The 23,027-nt window shown below is 42.4% G+C and overlaps 1 protein-coding gene across 4 annotated transcripts in view; it reads left to right on the top strand.

Annotated features, from left to right (window-relative positions):
* The window catches only part of LOC139367897 (cAMP and cAMP-inhibited cGMP 3',5'-cyclic phosphodiesterase 10A-like), a 132,859-nt gene that overhangs the window by 81,332 nt on the left and 28,500 nt on the right, over positions 1 to 23,027 (top strand). For all 4 annotated transcript variants that reach the window (XM_071106270.1, XM_071106268.1, XM_071106269.1 and 1 more), the window contains exons 9-14: positions 1,069 to 1,127; positions 2,706 to 2,757; positions 7,620 to 7,762; positions 11,768 to 11,860; positions 14,204 to 14,390; positions 17,694 to 17,836. In XM_071106270.1, the coding sequence (XP_070962371.1) occupies positions 1,069 to 1,127; positions 2,706 to 2,757; positions 7,620 to 7,762; positions 11,768 to 11,860; positions 14,204 to 14,390; positions 17,694 to 17,836 (677 nt within the window). The remainder of the gene's footprint in view (positions 1 to 1,068; positions 1,128 to 2,705; positions 2,758 to 7,619; positions 7,763 to 11,767; positions 11,861 to 14,203; positions 14,391 to 17,693; positions 17,837 to 23,027) is intronic.

The following is a 23,027-nucleotide window of genomic DNA, read 5'->3' as shown; positions in this document are numbered from 1 at the left end:
GTTGTGTCTGTGGTCATTGGGACAGGGTTGTGTCTGTGGTCATTGGGACAGGGTTGTGTCTGGTCATTGGGAAAAACAACACCTATCATACTACTATGACTGACCCTGTAAAACAACTGCATCTATCTGGTGTACATGTATATATGGCAATAAAGCATATATTTTAAAATATATTTTAGGGGTATTTAAATACGTAATTTGCTCTAAAAACACTCATTGTACACTTTCATACATGTGTTTGTTGAGTGTTTGGTTGTGTTTATGTGATCTGAACTCTAATGTGACTGGGTCGCCAGTAGGCTTCAGTCTAATCAACCCTTACAGCCTTTAACACATTGGCCCTCCCGGGGGACGTCATTATGGCCTGCTCAGCATTGTTGTTTCTATTTACCGTTGCTACTGAGAGCTACAGTACATAGCACAACATCTCACACGCGGTGTCCCAATGCATCCCGGATCGCGGTGTCCCAATGCATCTCACGTCTGTCCACAGGAACACCATTGTGTTACATCAGATATCAAAACAGTCGTCTGCACTGACATTAAACAATGGAGTCTCTGTCCACAGACAGAAATGTGAGAGAAGCCCACTGTCTCTCTTTCTTTCTCTCCCCCTTTTTCCTCTCTCTCTTGCTCTCTGTCTCCCTCGTGCTCTCTCTCTCTCGGTCTCCCCCTCTCTCTGTCTCCCTCTCTCTCTCGCTCTCTCTGTCTCCATCTCTCTGTCTCTCTCTCTGTCTCCCTCTCTCTTACTCTCCCTCTCTCTCACTCTCCCTCTCTCTGTCTCTCTCGCTCTCCCTCTCTCTGTCTCTCTCTCTCTCCCTCCCTCTCTTTGTCTCTCTCGCTCTCCCTCTCTCTGTCTCTCTCTCTCTCCCTCCCTCTCTTTGTCTCTCCCGTGCTCCCCCTCTCTCTCTGTCTCTCTCTGTCTCTCTCGCTCTCCCTCTCTCTGTCTCTCTCTCTCTCCCTCTCTCTGTCTCTCCCGTGCTCTCCCTCTCGCTGTAATCCTGCTATTGACACATAAACAAAAGTGCTAATTAACTGTTATCTGACGTGTTGTTTCTGTATCGCCAGGTGTGCAGAGGCCTAGCCAAACAGACCGAGCTCAATGACTTCCTGCTAGATGTGTCAAAGTAAGTCTGTCTCAATGACTTCCTGCTAGATGTGTCAAAGTAAGTCTGTCTCAATGACTTCCTGCCAGATGTGTTAAAGTAAGTCTGTCTCAATGACTTCCTGACAGATGTGTCAAAGTAAGTCTGTCTCAATGACTTCCTGACAGATGTGTTAAAGTAAGTCTGTCTCAATGACTTCCTGCCAGATGTGTCAAAGTAAGTCTGTCTCAATGACTTCCTGACAGATGTGTTAAAGTAAGTCTGTCTCAATGACTTCCTGCCAGATGTGTCAAAGTAAGTCTGTCTCAATGACTTCCTGACAGATGTGTTAAAGTAAGTCTGTCTCAATGACTTCCTGCTAGATGTGTCGAAGTAAGTCTGTCTCAATGACTTCCTGCTAGATGTGTCGAAGTAAGTCTGTCTCAATGACTTCCTGCTAGATGTGTCAAAGTAAGTCTGTCTCAATGACTTCCTGCTAGATGTGTCAAAGTAAGTCTGTCTCAATGACTTCCTGCTAGATGTGTTAAAGTAAGTCTGTCTCAATGACTTCCTGCCAGATGTGTCAAAGTAAGTCTGTCTCAATGACTTCCTGCCAGATGTGTCAAAGTAAGTCTGTCTCAATGACTTCCTGCTAGATGTGTCAAGGTAAGTCTGTCTCAATGACTTCCTGCTAGATGTGTCGAAGTAAGTCTGTCTCAATGATTTCCTGCTAGATGTGTCAAAGTAAGTCTGTCTCAATGACTTCCTGCCAGATGTGTTAAAGTAAGTCTGTCTCAATGACTTCCTGCCAGATGTGTCAAAGACACAATATTACATCATAAAGCGAATGGATAACAATACTAAACACCTGGTTCGCACTAATCAAAGATTGGATAATGAGTTAACTAATGGAATCTTGTGTTTCATACTCGGGGTGGGGGGGGGGGCAAATACCAAAATATACACCCCTTTTTGTTCCCCAGGACCAGGATGAAGAAACTCTTTACCCCCATTATCATTTATCATATTTACTTCATTATCATTTATCATCTTTACTTCATTATCATTTATCATCTTTACCCCCATTATCATTTATCATATTTACTTCATTATCGTTTATCATCTTTACCCCCATTATCATTTATCATCTTTACCCCCATTTATCATCTTTACCCCCATTATCATTTATCATCTTTACCCCCATTATCATTTATCATCTTTACTTCATTATCATTTATCATCTTTACTTCATTATCATTTATCATCTTTACCCCATTATCATTTATCATCTTTACTTCATTATCATTTATCATCTTTACCCCATTATCATTTATCATCTTTACCCCCCTTATCATTTATCATCTTTACCCCCCTTATCATTTATCATCTTTACCCCCATTATCATTTATCATCTTTACTTCATTATCATTTATCATCTTTACCCCCATTATCATTTATCATCTTTACTTCATTATCATTTATCATCTTTACCCCATTATCATTTATCATCTTTACCCCCCTTATCATTTATCATCTTTACCCCCATTATCATTTATCATCTTTACTTCATTATCATTTATCATCTTTACTTCATTATCATTCTCTCTCTTTCTCCAACAGAACGTACTTTGACAACATTGTGGCAATAGATTCTCTACTTGAACACATTATGGTACGTTTCTATTTTGTGTGTCTATTTAGTCTATTTAGTCTATTTAGTCTATGTAGTCTATTTAGTCTATTTAGTCTATTTAGTCTATGTAGTCTATTTAGTCTATTTAGTCTATGTAGTTTATTTAGTCTATGTAGTTTATTTAGTCTATGTAGTCTATTTAGTCTATGTAGTCTATTTAGTCTATGTAGTTTATTTAGTCTATGTAGTCTATTTAGTCTATGTAGTTTATTTAGTCTATGTAGTCTATTTAGTCTATGTAGTTTATTTAGTCTATTTAGTCTATTTAGTCTATGTAGTTTATTTAGTCTATGTAGTCTATTTAGTCTATGTAGTTTATTTAGTCTATTTAGTGTATTTAGTCTATGTAGTTTATTTAGTCTATGTAGTCTATTTAGTCTATGTAGTTTATTTAGTCTATTTAGTCTATGTAGTTTATTTAGTCTATTTAGTCTATGTAGTTTATTTAGTCTATGTAGTTTATTTAGTCTATGTAGTATATTTAGTCAATGTAGTTTATTTAGTCTATTTAGTCTATTTAGTCTATGTAGTTTATTTAGTCTATTTAGTCTATTTAGTCTATGTAGTTTATTTAGTCTATTTAGTCTATTTAGTCTATGTAGTTTATTTCGTGTCTTGTTTTTAAGTTGTAGAGCTGCATGCTATTTCATAAGAAGGGACTTCAACTTTTACAATAATTTTCTGGCTCAAGTCCATCATGGTTGCCTAGAATGCGTAGGAGGTCCGGGGAGGTGGGTTTGTGTTGTGGTGACGTTGGTCGGGGTTCCCGCCCAACTAGATGCGCAGGCGTTTCATTGGTTATATTATATTATTGCAACAACCAATGGTTGCGTGAACACGTCCTCGACTGTGCAGTCGGGCATCAGATTGCGTAATTAAATATTTTCTGTTTTAGTTGACCAAAGTCAGTTCAATTATTTAAATTCCATTTTGTTCTCTTTTGTTGTTGTGAGATCAAAGCAAATATTGCGAATAATTATTCAAATAATTTAACTGACTTTGGTCAACTAGTTGTTTAAAAACAGAAAATATTATTTTTTTGTGAGATGAAAGGGTACATTGCACTGCACTTTCTCTAGAGATGAACAGATCATGCCCAAACTGTGCGATGTAGTAGGGAGTTGTAGTTTCCAACTGGCCAATATTCTACATAGTTTAATGCAGAAAACATGGTAATTGACTACAATGGCCATAATCCATGGCACGCCTAGTTGTCAGGTTAGTGTGGTTGTAGACACAGAGAGAGAGAAAAGAGACAAGAACGTGCGATCAAGAGGGACAGAGATTTACGAGTTATCTCTACCTGGAAATACATCATCTAAGTGATTGATAGTTGGTACTCAGCAGTCATAAAATAATGCCTTATTTACTATGAAGAACTACTAAAATAGTGATTTTTGTCAGACAGCAGGTTTACAGAGATGAGATGATGACTTGGATTGAAATAATAAAGTCATAAAATAAAACACATTTAAAATAAACAACAACTGATATATTTTAACAAAGTAATGTGAATAAGTGATGATGTCAAAGCCGTGTGTTTATAGGTGGCAGGGAAGTCAGGCGCAGGAGTGTAAAATGGAGTCTTTTAATAAATGTCCAAGTAACATGCTCCATAACACTAAATACATAAATAAACATGGTTACGAGGACCCGTCGCGCACCTATACAACCATATAAACAATCTCTGACATAAAACAATCTCTGACAAAGACATGAGGGGAAACAGAGGGTTAAATACACAACAGGTAATGAATGGGATTGAAAACAGGTGTGTGGGAAGACAAGACAAAACCAATGGAAAATGAAAAAATGGATCAATGATGGCTAGAAGACCGGTGACGTCGACCGCCGAGCACCGCCCGAACAAGGATAGGCTTCGACTTCGGCAGAAGTCATGACAAAGGTTAATAAGTGATCAGCAGTAATGAACAGTCAATACCATCATGGGACTTTTATTCATTGTTTTATTCTGGGTTGTTACAGCATTCAACCCACATAATACAAAGTGCATTTAATGTAAAGAAAATACAAATTAAAAAAATATATATATCAAAATCGAAAACGGTGATTTTTTTATATTTTTATAATCTAAACAAAACCAAATCAACTTTTTTTAAAAAGCACCAATTGCTCAGCACTACCTGATATGTTAAACTGTTATCCAGGCGTTGTGAGACCCCACATACGTCTGCAATGTGGTCGGGCAGGAACTGGACCCTAGCCTCTTGTACAGTGCCTTGCGAAAGTATTCGGCCCCCTTGAACTTTGCGACCTTTTGCCACATTTCAGGCTTCAAACATAAAGATATAAAACTGTATTTTTTTGTGAAGAATCAACAACAAGTGGGACACAATCATGAAGTGGAACGACATTTATTGGATATTTCAAACTTTTTTAACAAATCAAAAACTGAAAAATTGGGCGTGCAAAATGATTCAGCCCCTTTACTTTCAGTGCAGCAAACTCTCTCCAGAAGTTCAGTGAGGATCTCTGAATGATCCAATGTTGACCTAAATGACTAATGATGATAAATACAATCCACCTGTGTGTAATCAAGTCTCCGTATAAATGCACCTGCACTGTGATAGTCTCAGAGGTCCGTTAAAAGCGCAGAGAGCATCATGAAGAACAAGGAACACACCAGGCAGGTCCGAGATACTGTTGTGAAGAAGTTTAAAGCCGGATTTGGATACAAAAAGATTTCCCAAGCTTTAAACATCCCAAGGAGCACTGTGCAAGCGATAATATTGAAATGGAAGGAGTATCAGACCACTGCAAATCTACAGAGACCTGGCCGTCCCTCTAAACTTTCAGCTCATACAAGGAGAAGACTGATCAGAGATGCAGCCAAGAGGCCCATGATCACTCTGGATGAATTGCAGAGATCTACAGCTGAGGTGGGAGACTCTGTCCATAGGACAACAATCAGTCGTATATTGCACAAATCTGGCCTTTATGGAAGAGTGGCAAGAAGAAAGCCATTTCTTAAAGATATCCATAAAAAGTGTAGTTTAAAGTTTGCCACAAGCCACCTGGGAGACACACCAAACATGTGGAAGAAGGTGCTCTGGTCAGATGAAACCAAAATTGAACTTTTTGGCAACAATGCAAAACGTTATGTTTGGCGTAAAAGCAACACAGCTGAACACACCATCCCCACTGTCAAACATGGTGGTGGCAGCATCATGGTTTGGGCCTGCTTTTCTTCAGCAGGGACAGGGAAGATGGTTAAAATTGATGGGAAGATGGATGGAGCCAAATACAGGACCATTCTGGAAGAAAACCTGATGGAGTCTGCAAAAGACCTGAGACTGGGACGGAGATTTGTCTTCCAACAAGACAATGATCCAAAACATAAAGCAACATCTACAATGGAATGGTTCAAAAATAAACATATCCAGGTGTTAGAATGGCCAAGTCAAAGTCCAGACCTGAATCCAATTGAGAATCTGTGGAAAGAACTGAAAACTGCTGTTCACAAATGCTCTCCATCCAACCTCACTGAACTCGAGCTGTTTTGCAAGGAGGAATGGGAAAAAATTTCAGTCTCTCGATGTGCAAAACTGATAGAGACATACCCCAAGCGACTTACAGCTGTAATCGCAGCAAAAGGTGGCGCTACAAAGTATTAACTTAAGGGGGCTGAATAATTTTGCACGCCCAATTTTTCAGTTTTTGATTTGTTAAAAAAGTTTGAAATATCCAATAAATGTCGTTCCACTTCATGATTGTGTCCCACTTGTTGTTGATTCTTCACAAAAAAATACAGTTTTATATCTTTATGTTTGATGCCTGAAATGTGGCAAAAGGTCGCAAAGTTCAAGGGGGCCGAATACTTTCGCAAGGCACTGTATATTGTATTGTCGCGAGCCACTGGTGTCATCACAGCTAACATAGTGTGTGGTAGCGCTGAGCCATTTCCTGTGTTGTTTTGCCTGACTCCTATGTGACTTTAACTTGCATAGTCTTACTAACGTGGACAGTGTAGAAGGCCATTCTGTATTGTTTAAAGATTGAAACTAACCGTGGAGTGAATCCTAACTTCCACTTTAAAGACTAAGTCAAATGTTCATTTTTGTCATGCATTGATATTAATGGAAATGAAAGTTATGATTCACCCCCTGTGTCTGTCTATGTCTTTCTGTGTAATGTGTGTCTTTCTGTGTAATGTGTGTCTTTCTGTGTAACGTGTGTCTTTCTGTGTAACGTTATGTCTTTCTGTGTAACGTTATGTCTTTCTGTGTACCGTGTGTCTTTCTGTGTGTCTTTCTGTGTACCGTGTGTCTTTCTGTGTAACGTTATGTCTTTCTGTGTACCGTGTGTCTTTCTGTGTACCGTGTGTCTTTCTGTGTCTTTCTGTGTACGTTATGTCTTTCTGTGTACTGTGTGTCTTTCTGTGTAACGTTATGTCTTACTGTGTGTCTTTCTATGTACTGTGTGTCTTTCTGTGTACCGTGTGTCTTTCTGTGTACTGTGTGTCTTTCTGTGTACTGTGTGTCTTTCTGTGTAACGTTATGTCTTACCGTGTGTCTTTCTATGTACTGTGTGTCTTTCTGTGTACTGTGTGTCTTTCTGTGTACTGTGTGTCTTTCTGTGTACCGTGTGTCTTTCTGTGTACCGTTATGTCTTTCTGTGTACTGTTATGTCTTTCTGTGTACTGTTATGTCTTTCTGTGTACCGTGTGTCTTTCTGTGTACCGTGTGTCTTTCTGTGTACCGTGTTTCTTTCTGTGTACCGTGTGTCTTTCTGTGTACCGTGTGTCTTTCTGTGGACCGTGTGTCTTTCTGTGTACCGTGTGTCTTTCTGTGTACTGTGTTTATTGTGGTGTTGTGTTTCAGATATATGCAAAAAACCTGGTGAATGCGGACAGATGTGCACTGTTCCAGGTGGACCACAATAACAATGAACTGTACTCAGACCTGTTCGACATCGGGGAGGAGAACGAGGGCAAACCTGTCTTCAGGAAAACCAAAGAGATTAGGTAAGGGTCATGATCTATTCTTTTACTGCTCTGTTGTTGCATGACTGATCTCTATGGTTTATGTTGAGTTGACTTGTGATCATCTGAACGATTCCCTGACGGGTTATGTTGAATTGACTTGTGATCATGTGAACGATTCTCTGACGGGTTGTGTTGATTTGACTCGTGATCATCTGAACGATTCTCTGATGGGTTGTGTTGAATTGACTAGTGATCATGTGAACGATTCTCTGACGGGTTGTGTTGATTTGACTCGTGATCATCTGAACGATTCTCTGATGGGTTGTGTTGATTTGACTCGTGATCATCTGAATGATTCTCTGATGGGTTGTGTTGAATTGACTAGTGATCATGTGAACGATTCTCTGACGGGTTATGTTGAATTGACTAGTGATCATGTGAACGATTCCCTGACAAGGAAGCTAGAATCCCTAGAACAGGGAAACTAGAACCATTAGAACAAGGAAGTAGAATCCCTAGAACAGGAAAACTAGAATCTATAGAACAAGGAAACTAGAATCCCCAGAACAGGGAAACTAGAATCCCTAAAACAGGGAAACTAGAATCCCTAAAACAGGGAAACTAGAATCCCTAAAACAGGGAAACTAGAATCCCCAGAACATGGAAACTAGAATCTATAGAACAAGGAAACTAGAATCCCTAGAACAAGGAAACTAGAATCCCTAGAACAAGGAAACTAGGATCTGTAGAACAAGGAAACTATAATCCCTAGAACAGGAAACTAAAATCCTAGAACAAGGAAACTAGAATCCATAGAACAGGGAAACTAGAATCCCTAAAACAGGGAAACTAGAATCCCTAAAACAGGGAAACTAGAATCCCTAAAACAGGGAAACTAGAATCCCCAGAACATGGAAACTAGAATCTATAGAACAAGGAAACTAGAATCCCTAGAACAAGGAAACTAGAATCCCTAGAACAAGGAAACTATGATCTGTAGAACAAGGAAACTATAATCCCTAGAACAGGAAACTAAAATCCTAGAACAAGGAAACTAGAATCCATAGAACAGGGAAACTAGAATCCCTAAAACAAGGAAACTAGAATCCCTAGAACAAGGAAACTAGAATCCCTAGAACAAGGAAACTAGAATCCCTAGAACAAGGAAACTAGGATCTGTAGAACAAGGAAACTATAATCCCTAGAACAGGAAACTAAAATCCTAGAACAAGGAAACTAGAATCCATAGAACAGGGAAACTAGAATCCCTAAAACAAGGAAACTAGAATCCCTAGAACAAGGAAACTAGAATCCCTAGAACAAGGAAACTAGAATCCCTAGAACAAGGAAACTAGGATCTGTAGAACAAGGAAACTATAATCCCTAGAACAGGAAACTAAAATCCTAGAACAAGGAAACTAAAATCCTAGAACAAGGAAACTAGAATCCATAGAACAGGGAAACTAGAATCCATAGAACAGGGAAACTAGAATCCATAGAACAGGGAAACTAGAATCCATAGAACAGGGAAACTAGAATCCATAGAACAGGGAAACTAGAATCCATAGAACAGGGAAACTAGAATCCATAGAACAGGGAAACTAGAATCCATAGAACAGGGAAACTAGAATCCATAGAACAGGGAAACTAGAATCCATAGAACAAGGAAACTAGAATCCATAGAACAGGGAAACTAGAATCCATAGAACAAGGAAACTAGAATCCATAGAACAGGGAAACTAGAATCCATAGAACAAGGAAACTAGAATCCATAGAACAGGGAAACTAGAATCCATAGAACAGGGAAACTAGAATCCATAGAACAAGGAAACTAGAATCCATAGAACAAGGAAACTAGAATCCATAGAACAAGGAAACTAGAATCCATAGAACAAGGAAACTAGAATCCATAGAACAAGGAAACTAGAATCCATAGAACAAGGAAACTAGAATCCATAGAACAAGGAAACTAGAATCCATAGAACAAGGAAACTAGAATCCATAGAACAAGAAACTAGAATCCATAGAACAAGGAAACTAGAATCCATAGAACAGGGAAACTAGAATCCATAGAACAAGGAAACTAGAATCCATAGAACAGGGAAACTAGAATCCATAGAACAGGGAAACTAGAATCCATAGAACAAGGAAACTAGAATCCATAGAACAAGGAAACTAGAATCCATAGAACAAGGAAACTAGAATCCATAGAACAAGGAAACTAGAATCCATAGAACAAGGAAACTAGAATCCATAGAACAGGGAAACTAGAATCCATAGAACAAGGAAACTAGAATCCATAGAACAGGGAAACTAGAATCCATAGAACAGGGAAACTAGAATCCATAGAACAAGGAAACTAGAATCCATAGAACAAGGAAACTAGAATCCATAGAACAAGGAAACTAGAATCCATAGAACAAGGAAACTAGAATCCATAGAACAAGGAAACTAGAATCCCTAGAACAGGAAACTAAAATCCTAGAACAAGGAAACTAGAATCCATAGAACAGGGAAACTAGAATCCCTAAAACAAGGAAACTAGAATCCCTAGAACAAGGAAACTAGAATCCCTAGAACAAGGAAACTAGAATCCCTAGAACAAGGAAACTAGGATCTGTAGAACAAGGAAACTATAATCCCTAGAACAGGAAACTAAAATCCTAGAACAAGGAAACTAAAATCCTAGAACAAGGAAACTAGAATCCATAGAACAGGGAAACTAGAATCCATAGAACAGGGAAACTAGAATCCATAGAACAGGGAAACTAGAATCCATAGAACAGGGAAACTAGAATCCATAGAACAGGGAAACTAGAATCCATAGAACAGGGAAACTAGAATCCATAGAACAGGGAAACTAGAATCCATAGAACAGGGAAACTAGAATCCATAGAACAGGGAAACTAGAATCCATAGAACAAGGAAACTAGAATCCATAGAACAGGGAAACTAGAATCCATAGAACAAGGAAACTAGAATCCATAGAACAGGGAAACTAGAATCCATAGAACAAGGAAACTAGAATCCATAGAACAGGGAAACTAGAATCCATAGAACAGGGAAACTAGAATCCATAGAACAAGGAAACTAGAATCCATAGAACAAGGAAACTAGAATCCATAGAACAAGGAAACTAGAATCCATAGAACAAGGAAACTAGAATCCATAGAACAAGGAAACTAGAATCCATAGAACAAGGAAACTAGAATCCATAGAACAAGGAAACTAGAATCCATAGAACAAGGAAACTAGAATCCATAGAACAAGGAAACTAGAATCCATAGAACAGGGAAACTAGAATCCATAGAACAAGGAAACTAGAATCCATAGAACAGGGAAACTAGAATCCATAGAACAGGGAAACTAGAATCCATAGAACAAGGAAACTAGAATCCATAGAACAAGGAAACTAGAATCCATAGAACAAGGAAACTAGAATCCATAGAACAAGGAAACTAGAATCCATAGAACAGGGAAACTAGAATCCATAGAACAAGGAAACTAGAATCCATAGAACAGGGAAACTAGAATCCATAGAACAGGGAAACTAGAATCCATAGAACAAGGAAACTAGAATCCATAGAACAAGGAAACTAGAATCCATAGAACAAGGAAACTAGAATCCATAGAACAAGGAAACTAGAATCCATAGAACAAGGAAACTAGAATCCATAGAACAGGGAAACTAGAATCCATAGAACAAGGAAACTAGAATCCATAGAACAGGGAAACTAGAATCCATAGAACAAGGAAACTAGGATCCATAGAACAGGGAAACTAGAATCCATAGAACAGGGAAACTAGAATCCATAGAACAGGGAAACTAGGATCCATAGAACAAGGAAACTAGGATCCATAGAACAGGGAAACTAGAATCCATAGAACAGGGAAACTAGAATCCATAGAACAAGGAAACTAGAATCCATAGAACAGGGACACAATAATCCTAGAACTAAGAAAATAGGAAGTATAATTCTTAGAACAGAAATGTCCGTTCCTCGGTTGTAACCTCCAGCGCTCTTCTGTCTTGTCCTCTCCCAGGTTTTCTATAGAGAAAGGTATAGCGGGCCAAGTGGCACGGACGGGGGAGGTCCTTAACATCCCAGACGCCTATGCAGACCCACGCTTTAATAGGTAAAACTCCCATTTTACCCTGTGTACGTCCCAAACGGCACCCTATTCCCCCACAGTGCCTTGCGAAAGTATTCGGCCCCCTTGAACTTTGCGACCTTTTGCCACATTTCAGGCTTCAAACATAAAGATATAAAACTGTATTTTTTTGTGAAGAATCAACAACAAGTGGGACACAATCATGAAGTGGAACGACATTTATTGGATATTTCAAACTTTTTTAACAAATCAAAAACTGAAAAATTGGGCGTGCAAAATTATTCAGCCCCTTTACTTTCAGTGCAGCAAACTCTCTCCAGAAGTTCAGTGAGGATCTCTGAATGATCTAATGTTGACCTAAATGACTAATGATGATAAATACAATCCACCTGTGTGTAATCAAGTCTCCGTATAAATGCACCTGCACTGTGATAGTCTCAGAGGTCCGTTAAAAGCGCAGAGAGCATCATGAAGAACAAGGAACACACCAGGCAGGTCCGAGATACTGTTGTGAAGAAGTTTAAAGCCGTATTTGGATACAAAAATATTTCCCAAGCTTTAAACATCCCAAGGAGCACTGTGCAAGCGATAATATTGAAATGGAAGGAGTATCAGACCACTGCAAATCTACCAAGACCTGGCCGTCCCTCTAAACTTTCAGCTCATACAAGGAGAAGACTGATCAGAGATGCAGCCAAGAGGCCCATGATCACTCTGGATGAACTGCAGAGATCTACAGCTGAGGTGGGAGACTCTGTCCATAGGACAACAATCAGTCGTATATTGCACAAATCTGGCCTTTATGGAAGAGTGGCAAGAAGAAAGCCATTTCTTAAAGATATCCATAAAAGTGTCGTTTAAAGTTTGCCACAAGCCACCTGGGAGACACACCAAAAATGTGGAAGAAGGTGCTCTGGTCAGATGAAACCAAAATGGAACTTTTTGGCAACAATGCAAAACGTTATGTTTGGCGTAAAAGCAACACAGCTCATCACCCTGAACACATCATCCCCACTGTCAAACATGGTGGTGGCAGCATCATGGTTTGGGCCTGCTTTTCTTCAGCAGGGACAGGGAAGATGGTTAAAATTGATGGGAAGATGGATGGAGCCAAATACAGGACCATTCTGGAAGAAAACCTGATGGAGTCTGCAAAAGACCTGAGAATGGGACAGAGATTTGTCTTCCAACAAGACAATGATCCAAAACATAAAGCAAAATCTACAATGGAATGGTTCAAAAATAAACATATCCAGGTGTTAGAATGGCCAAGTCAAAGTCCAGACCTGAATCCAATCGAGAATCTGTGGAAAGAACTGAAAACTGTTGTTCACAAATGCTCTCCATCCAACCTCACTGAGCTCGAGCTGTTTTGCAAGGAGGAATGGGAAAAAAATTCAGTCTGTCGATGTGCAAAACTGATAGAGACATACCCCAAGCGACTTACAGCTGTAATCGCAGCAAAAGGTGGCGCTACAAAGTATTAACTTAAGGGGGCTGAATAATTTTGCGCGCCCAATTTTTCAGTTTTTGATTTGTTAAAATACCCCAAGCGACTTACAGCTGTAATCGCAGCAAAAGGTGGCGCTACAAAGTATTAACTTAAGGGGGCTGAATCATTTTGCACGCCCAATTTTTCAGTTTTTGATTTGTTAAAAATGTTTGAAATATGCAATAAATGTCATTCCACTTCATGATTGTGTCCCACTTGTTGTTGATTCTTCACAAAAAAATACAATTTATATCTTTATGTTTGAAGCCTGAAATGTGGCAAAAGGTCGCAAAGTTTAAGGGGGCCGAATACTTTCTATAGTGCACTACTTTTGACCAGAACCATATAGATAGGGTGCCATTTAAGACCCCTCCCCTTGTCTACTTTATTTGTGAACGTGGTTTAAGTAATCCTCAGAGTAGTCCGGTGCTAGCCATTATCCCAGCTCTAATTATACAGTCTTGCCAAGTCCTAATGTCATTGTCATGCCAATATTTTCTTAGGTAGTGGCACCGGGCTTTTCATGCCTAGCTTGTTTTAATACACGTCGTCAGCCTGGGCCTTGATGTAATTTAGTGGAATATAAGCCTAATGATTTTTTATTTTATTTTACCTTTATTTAACTAGGCAAGTCAGTTGAGAACAAATTCTTATTTACAATGACGGCCTAGGAACAGTGGGTTAACTGCGTGTTCAGGGGGCAGAATGACAGATTTGTACCTTGTCAGCTCGGGGTTTGAACTTGCAACCTTGCAACAGGTTACTAGTCCAACGCTCTTACCACTAGGCTACCCTGCCACCCCATCATTAAACACTATTATGGCATTATGTCAAGATGAATTCTGTGTTACATTTTAACCCCTCCCACTTCACAGAGAGGTAGACCTCTATACGGGCTACACCACGCGGAACATCCTATGCATGCCCATCGTTTCCAGGGGGACCGTAATAGGGGTCGTACAGATGGTTAACAAGCTGAGTGGAAGTGCCTTCACCAAAACAGACGAGAACAACTTCAAGATGTTCGCCGTCTTCTGTGCTCTAGCCTTGCACTGTGCCAATGTGAGTGTTTTGTGTCGAATTGATATTTTTATGAAAATATATTTTATTTTGTGTTAGACAAAACAAAACACATTACATCCAGGAAAAAATGTGAGTTTTTCTTTTAATTCAAATCAGCGAATCTCAATTCAGTTCTGAATTGACAATAAACTCTGAACTGCACAATGTACAGACACCATGTATCAAGGGCCAATATTAGACACAGTAAAATCATGAATCAGAATGACTAAAGGCCTGACTGTTTAGCTCTGTCTAGTCCCAAGGGCCTGTTGAGATCGAACACTGACATGTCTTTGAGCTGTGTCGCCCCAAGACCTTGTTGAGCATCTAGAGTAGGACAGTAAGGCTGTACACAGGCAGACAGACGCCAAACCCCCCCCCACACCTTCCCTTCCCTCCACCAGAACAGACGCCAAACCCCCCCCACACCTTCCCTTCCCTCCACCAGAACAGACGCCAAACCCCACCACACCTTCCCTTCCCTCCACCAGAACAGACGCCAAACCCCCCCCACACCTTCCCTTCCCTCCACCAGAACAGACGCCAAACCCCCCCCCCCACACCTTCCCTTCCCTCCACCAGAACAGACGCCAAACCCCCCCACACCTTCCCTTCCCTCCACCAGAACAGACGCCAAACCCCACCACACCTTCCCTTCCCTCCACCAGAACAGACGCCAAACCCCCCCCACACCTTCCCTTCCCTCCACCAGAACAGACGCCAAACCCCCCCCCCCCCCCCCACACCTTCCCTTCCCTCCACCAGAACAGACGCCAAACCCCCCCCCACACCTTCCCTTCCCTCCACCAGAACAGACGCCAAACCCCCCCACACCTTCCCTTCCCTCCACCAGAACAGACGCCAAACCCCCCCACACCTTCCTTTCCCTCCACCAGAACAGACGCCAACCCCCCCCCCCCCCCCCCCCCCCCCCACACCTTCCCTTCCCTCCACCAGAACAGACGCCAAACCCCCCCCACACCTTCCCTTCCCTCCACCAGAACAGACACCAACCCCCCCCCCACACCTTCCCTTCCCTCCACCAGAACAGACGCCAAACCCCCCCCCCCCCCCACACCTTCCCTTCCCTCCACCAGAACAGACGCCAAACCCCCCCACACCTTCCCTTCCCTCCACCAGAACAGACGCCCCCCCCCCCCCCCCCACACCTTCCCTTCCCTCCACCAGAACAGACGCCAAACCCCCCCCACACCTTCCCTTCCCTCCACCAGAACAGACACCAACCCCCCCCCCACACCTTCCCTTCCCTCCACCAGAACAGACGCCAAACCCCCCCCCCCCCCCCACACCTTCCCTTCCCTCCACCAGAACAGACGCCAAACCCCCCCACACCTTCCCTTCCCTCCACCAGAACAGACGCATCACTATCTCCAGCCAGGCAAAATGACTTACCTAAAGGTACACACACACACACACATACACACACACACACACACACACACACACACACACACACACACACATCTAGAGGCAGGAGGCATGAAATAGTGCTCAACATAAATCGTCCGGCTGGGAGGATGGTGGCGGGTGGCAGTGGAGCGGCTTGGCTGGGTAAAATATTAACGTGGCTCATCAACATGGTGACGCAGGCTCCTGCGCAAGTGTGTCGCACAAGAAGGGGGGAGGGGGGGTCCAAATGGGAGGAGTTAGGAGAGGAGAGACTTGGGAGAGCAGAGAAGAGGAGACAGAGGGGCACTAGAACCACACAGAAGAAGGGCACTAGAACCACACAGAAGAAGGGCACTAGAACCACACAGAGGGGCACTAGAACCACACAGAGGGCCACTAGAACCACACAGAGGGCCACTAGAACCACACAGAGGGCCACTAGAACCACACAGAAGAAGGGCACTAGAACCACACAGAGGGGCACTAGAACCACACAGAGGGGCACTAGAACCACACAGAGGGGTACTAGAACCACACAGAAGAAGGGCACTAGAACCACACAGAGGGGCACTAGAACCACACAGAGGGGCACTAGAACCACACAGAGGGGCACTAGAACCACACAGAGGGGCACTAGAACCACACAGAGGGGCACTAGAACCACACAGAGGGGCACTAGAACCACACAGAGGGGCACTAGAACCACACAGAGGGGCACTAGAACCACACAGAGGGGCACTAGAACCACACAGAGGGGCACTAGAACCACACAGAGGGGCACTAGAACCACACAGAGGGGCACTAGAACCACACAGAGGGCCACTAGAACCACACAGAGGGGCACTAGAACCACACAGAGGGGCACTAGAACCACACAGAGGGGCACTAGAACCACACAGAGGGGCACTAGAACCACACAGAAGAAGGGCACTAGAACCACACAGAAGAAGGGCACTAGAACCACACAGAGGGGCACTAGAACCACACAGAGGGGCACTAGAACCACACAGAGGGGTACTAGAACCACACAGAGGGGTACTAGAACCACACAGAAGAAGGGCACTAGAACCACACAGAGGGGCACTAGAACCACACAGAGGGGCACTAGAACCACACGGAGGGGCACTAGAACCACTAGAACACGTCATAATCCAAATCAAAACATTTAGAATGACAGGAAATTTGCTTTAAAACTGCACTATTTTCTCTCAGCCACATTGCAAAATGTGTAGAACTGCAAGTTAGTTGTTTTCAACAAAAACAAAAAATAGTTTTCCTAAAAATGTTTAAAATGTTTTGCTTTGACCTTACAGGAGGGCCTCGCAAAACTGCAGTTCGCCACTAGAGAAGGGGAGAGAGGGGAGAGGGAAGAGAGAGGAGAGGGAAGAGGGAAGAGGAGAGAGGGGAGAGGGGAGGGAGAGGGAAGTGGGGAGAGGGAAGAGGGGAGAGAGAGGAGAGGGGAGAGAGAGGAAAGAGGAGAGGGAAGAGGGAAGAGGAGAGAGAGGGGAGCGGGGAGAGAGAGGAGAGGGAAGAGGAGAGAGAGAGAGGGAAGCGGGGAGAGAGAGGAGAGGGAAGTGGGGAGAGAGAGGAGAGGGAAGTGGGGAGAGAGAGGAGAGAGGGGAGAGAGAGGAGAGGAAAGAGGAGAGCGGCTGAGAGGAGCAGTCAGGAAGGGAGGGGAGAGGGAAGAGGAGAGAGGCTGAGAGGAGCAGTCAGGAAGGGAGGGGAGAGAGGGAGGGAGAGAGAGAGACTTCTGGGAGAATAGAAGAGGGGAAAGAGGAGGGGAGAGGGAAGCTTTGGTGCAAAGGATGGGGGATCAACACGACTCCCAACGGCAACGCCAAGAGTTTGAAGGACTGTCTGTCTCTCTTTGTGTGTGTCTGTCTGTCTGTCCAGATGTACCACCGGATCAGGCACTCTGAGTGTATCTACAGGGTAACCATGGAGAAGTTGTCCTACCACAGTATCTGTACTTCAGAGGAGTGGAAGACCCTCACGAAGCTGGACCTTCCTACGCCCCTATACAAAGAGATAGAACTGTGAGTGTCTAACCATAACGCCCCTATACAAAGAGATAGAACTGTGAGTGTCTAACCATAACACCCCTATACAAAGAGATAGAACTGTGAGTGTCTAACCCCAACACCCCTATACAAAGAGATAGAACTGTGAGTGTCTAACCCCAACACCCCTATACAAAGAGATAGAACTGTGAGTGTCTAACCCCAACACCCCTATACAAAGAGATAGAACTGTGAGTGTCTAACCATAACACCCCTATACAAAGAGATAGAACTGTGAGTGTCTAACCCCAACACCCCTATACAAAGAGATAGAACTGTGAGTGTCTAACCATAACGCCCCTATACAAAGAGATAGAACTGTGAGTGTCTAACCCCAACACCCCTATACAAAGAGATAGAACTGTGAGTGTCTAACCATAACGCCCCTATACAAAGAGATAGAACTGTGAGTGTCTAACCCCAACACCCCTATACAAAGAGATAGAACTGTGAGTGTCTAACCATAACACCCCTATACAAAGAGATAGAACTGTGAGTGTCTAACCCCAACACCCCTATACAAAGAGATAGAACTGTGAGTGTCTAACCATAACGCCCCTATACAAAGAGATAGAACTGTGAGTGTCTAACCCCAACACCCCTATACAAAGAGATAGAACTGTGAGTGTCTAACCATAACGCCCCTATACAAAGAGATAGAACTGTGAGTGTCTAACCCCAACACCCCTATACAAAGAGATAGAACTGTGAGTGTCTAACCATAACACCCCTATACAAAGAGATAGAACTGTGAGTGTCTAACCCCAACACCCCTATACAAAGAGATAGAACTGTGAGTGTCTAACCCCAACACCCCTATACAAAGAGATAGAACTGTGAGTGTCTAACCCCAACACCCCTATACAAAGAGATAGAACTGTGAGTGTCTAACCCCAACACCCCTATACAAAGAGATAGAACTGTGAGTGTCTAACCATAACACCCCTATACAAAGAGATAGAACTGTGAGTGTCTAACCCCAACACCCCTATACAAAGAGATAGAACTGTGAGTGTCTAACCATAACGCCCCTATACAAAGAGATAGAACTGTGAGTGTCTAACCCCAACACCCCTATACAAAGAGATAGAACTGTGAGTGTCTAACCATAACGCCCCTATACAAAGAGATAGAACTGTGAGTGTCTAACCCCAACACCCCTATACAAAGAGATAGAACTGTGAGTGTCTAACCATAACACCCCTATACAAAGAGATAGAACTGTGAGTGTCTAACCCCAACACCCCTATACAAAGAGATAGAACTGTGAGTGTCTAACCCCAACACCCCTATACAAAGAGATAGAACTGTGAGTGTCTAACCCCAACACCCCTATACAAAGAGATAGAACTGTGAGTGTCTAACCCCAACACCCCTATACAAAGAGATAGAACTGTGAGTGTCTAACCCCAACACCCCTATACAAAGAGATAGAACTGTGAGTGTCTAACCATAACGCCCCTATACAAAGAGATAGAACTGTGAGTGTCTAACCATAACACCCCTATACAAAGAGATAGAACTGTGAGTGTCTAACCCCAACACCCCTATACAAAGAGATAGAACTGTGAGTGTCTAACCATAACACCCCTATACAAAGAGATAGAACTGTGAGTGTCTAACCCCAACACCCCTATACAAAGAGATAGAACTGTGAGTGTCTAACCATAACACCCCTATACAAAGAGATAGAACTGTGAGTGTCTAACCCCAACACCCCTATACAAAGAGATAGAACTGTGAGTGTCTAACCATAACGCCCCTATACAAAGAGATAGAACTGTGAGTGTCTAACCCCAACACCCCTATACAAAGAGATAGAACTGTGAGTGTCTAACCATAACACCCCTATACAAAGAGATAGAACTGTGAGTGTCTAACCCCAACACCCCTATACAAAGAGATAGAACTGTGAGTGTCTAACCATAACGCCCCTATACAAAGAGATAGAACTGTGAGTGTCTAACCCCAACACCCCTATACAAAGAGATAGAACTGTGAGTGTCTAACCATAACGCCCCTATACAAAGAGATAGAACTGTGAGTGTCTAACCCCAACACCCCTATACAAAGAGATAGAACTGTGAGTGTCTAACCATAACGCCCCTATACAAAGAGATAGAACTGTGAGTGTCTAACCCCAACACCCCTATACAAAGAGATAGAACTGTGAGTGTCTAACCATAACGCCCCTATACAAAGAGATAGAACTGTGAGTGTCTAACCCCAACACCCCTATACAAAGAGATAGAACTGTGAGTGTCTAACCATAACGCCCCTATACAAAGAGATAGAACTGTGAGTGTCTAACCCCAACACCCCTATACAAAGAGATAGAACTGTGAGTGTCTAACCATAACACCCCTATACAAAGAGATAGAACTGTGAGTGTCTAACCCCAACACCCCTATACAAAGAGATAGAACTGTGAGTGTCTAACCCCAACACCCCTATACAAAGAGATAGAACTGTGAGTGTCTAACCATAACACCCCTATACAAAGAGATAGAACTGTGAGTGTCTAACCCCAACACCCCTATACAAAGAGATAGAACTGTGAGTGTCTAACCATAACACCCCTATACAAAGAGATAGAACTGTGAGTGTCTAACCATAACACCCCTATACAAAGAGATAGAACTGTGAGTGTCTAACCCCAACACCCCTATACAAAGAGATAGAACTGTGAGTGTCTAACCATAACACCCCTATACAAAGAGATAGAACTGTGAGTGTCTAACCCCAACACCCCTATACAAAGAGATAGAACTGTGAGTGTCTAACCATAACACCCCTATACAAAGAGATAGAACTGTGAGTGTCTAACCCCAACACCCCTATACAAAGAGATAGAACTGTGAGTGTCTAACCATAACGCCCCTATACAAAGAGATAGAACTGTGAGTGTCTAACCCCAACACCCCTATACAAAGAGATAGAACTGTGAGTGTCTAACCATAACGCCCCTATACAAAGAGATAGAACTGTGAGTGTCTAACCCCAACACCCCTATACAAAGAGATAGAACTGTGAGTGTCTAACCATAACACCCCTATACAAAGAGATAGAACTGTGAGTGTCTAACCCCAACACCCCTATACAAAGAGATAGAACTGTGAGTGTCTAACCATAACACCCCTATACAAAGAGATAGAACTGTGAGTGTCTAACCCCAACACCCCTATACAAAGAGATAGAACTGTGAGTGTCTAACCCCAACACCCCTATACAAAGAGATAGAACTGTGAGTGTCTAACCCCAACACCCCTATACAAAGAGATAGAACTGTGAGTGTCTAACCATAACACCCCTATACAAAGAGATAGAACTGTGAGTGTCTAACCCCAACACCCCTATACAAAGAGATAGAACTGTGAGTGTCTAACCATAACGCCCCTATACAAAGAGATAGAACTGTGAGTGTCTAACCCCAACACCCCTATACAAAGAGATAGAACTGTGAGTGTCTAACCATAACACCCCTATACAAAGAGATAGAACTGTGAGTGTCTAACCCCAACACCCCTATACAAAGAGATAGAACTGTGAGTGTCTAACCATAACACCCCTATACAAAGAGATAGAACTGTGAGTGTCTAACCATAACACCCCTATACAAAGAGATAGAACTGTGAGTGTCTAACCCCAACACCCCTATACAAAGAGATAGAACTGTGAGTGTCTAACCATAACACCCCTATACAAAGAGATAGAACTGTGAGTGTCTAACCATAACGCCCCTATACAAAGAGATAGAACTGTGAGTGTCTAACCCCAACACCCCTATACAAAGAGATAGAACTGTGAGTGTCTAACCATAACGCCCCTATACAAAGAGATAGAACTGTGAGTGTCTAACCCCAACACCCCTATACAAAGAGATAGAACTGTGAGTGTCTAACCATAACACCCCTATACAAAGAGATAGAACTGTGAGTGTCTAACCCCAACACCCCTATACAAAGAGATAGAACTGTGAGTGTCTAACCCCAACACCCCTATACAAAGAGATAGAACTGTGAGTGTCTAACCCCATAACACCCCTATACAAAGAGATAGAACTGTGAGTGTCTAACCCCAACACCCCTATACAAAGAGATAGAACTGTGAGTGTCTAACCATAACATACAAAGAGATAGAACTGTGAGTGTCCTATACAAAGAGATAGAACTGTGAGTGTCTAACCATAACACCCCTATACAAAGAGATAGAACTGAGATAGAGTGTCTAACCATAACGCCCCTATACAAAGAGATAGAACTGTGAGTGTCTAACCCCAACACCCCTATACAAAGAGATAGAACTGTGAGTGTCTAACCATAACACCCCTATACAAAGAGATAGAACTGTGAGTGTCTAACCATAACGCCCCTATACAAAGAGATAGAACTGTGAGTGTCTAACCCCAACACCCCTATACAAAGAGATAGAACTGTGAGTGTCTAACCATAACGCCCCTATACAAAGAGATAGAACTGTGAGTGTCTAACCCCAACACCCCTATACAAAGAGATAGAACTGTGAGTGTCTAACCATAACACCCCTATACAAAGAGATAGAACTGTGAGTGTCTAACCCCAACACCCCTATACAAAGAGATAGAACTGTGAGTGTCTAACCCCAACACCCCTATACAAAGAGATAGAACTGTGAGTGTCTAACCCCAACACCCCTATACAAAGAGATAGAACTGTGAGTGTCTAACCCCATAACACCCCTATACAAAGAGATAGAACTGTGAGTGTCTAACCCCAACACCCCTATACAAAGAGATAGAACTGTGAGTGTCTAACCATAACACCCCTATACAAAGAGATAGAACTGTGAGTGTCTAACCATAACACCCCTATACAAAGAGATAGAACTGTGAGTGTCTAACCCCAACACCCCTATACAAAGAGATAGAACTGTGAGTGTCTAACCATAACGCCCCTATACAAAGAGATAGAACTGTGAGTGTCTAACCCCAACACCCCTATACAAAGAGATAGAACTGTGAGTGTCTAACCATAACACCCCTATACAAAGAGATATAACTGTGAGTGTCTAACCCCAACACCCCTATACAAAGAGATAGAACTGTGAGTGTCTAACCCCAACACCCCTATACAAAGAGATAGAACTGTGAGTGTCTAACCCCAACACCCCTATACAAAGAGATAGAACT

Source organism: Oncorhynchus clarkii, chromosome 16 (genome assembly GCF_045791955.1).
Source record: "Oncorhynchus clarkii lewisi isolate Uvic-CL-2024 chromosome 16, UVic_Ocla_1.0, whole genome shotgun sequence".
NCBI lineage: Eukaryota > Metazoa > Chordata > Actinopteri > Salmoniformes > Salmonidae > Oncorhynchus > Oncorhynchus clarkii.
This window is presented reverse-complemented; position numbering and strand designations above follow the sequence as displayed.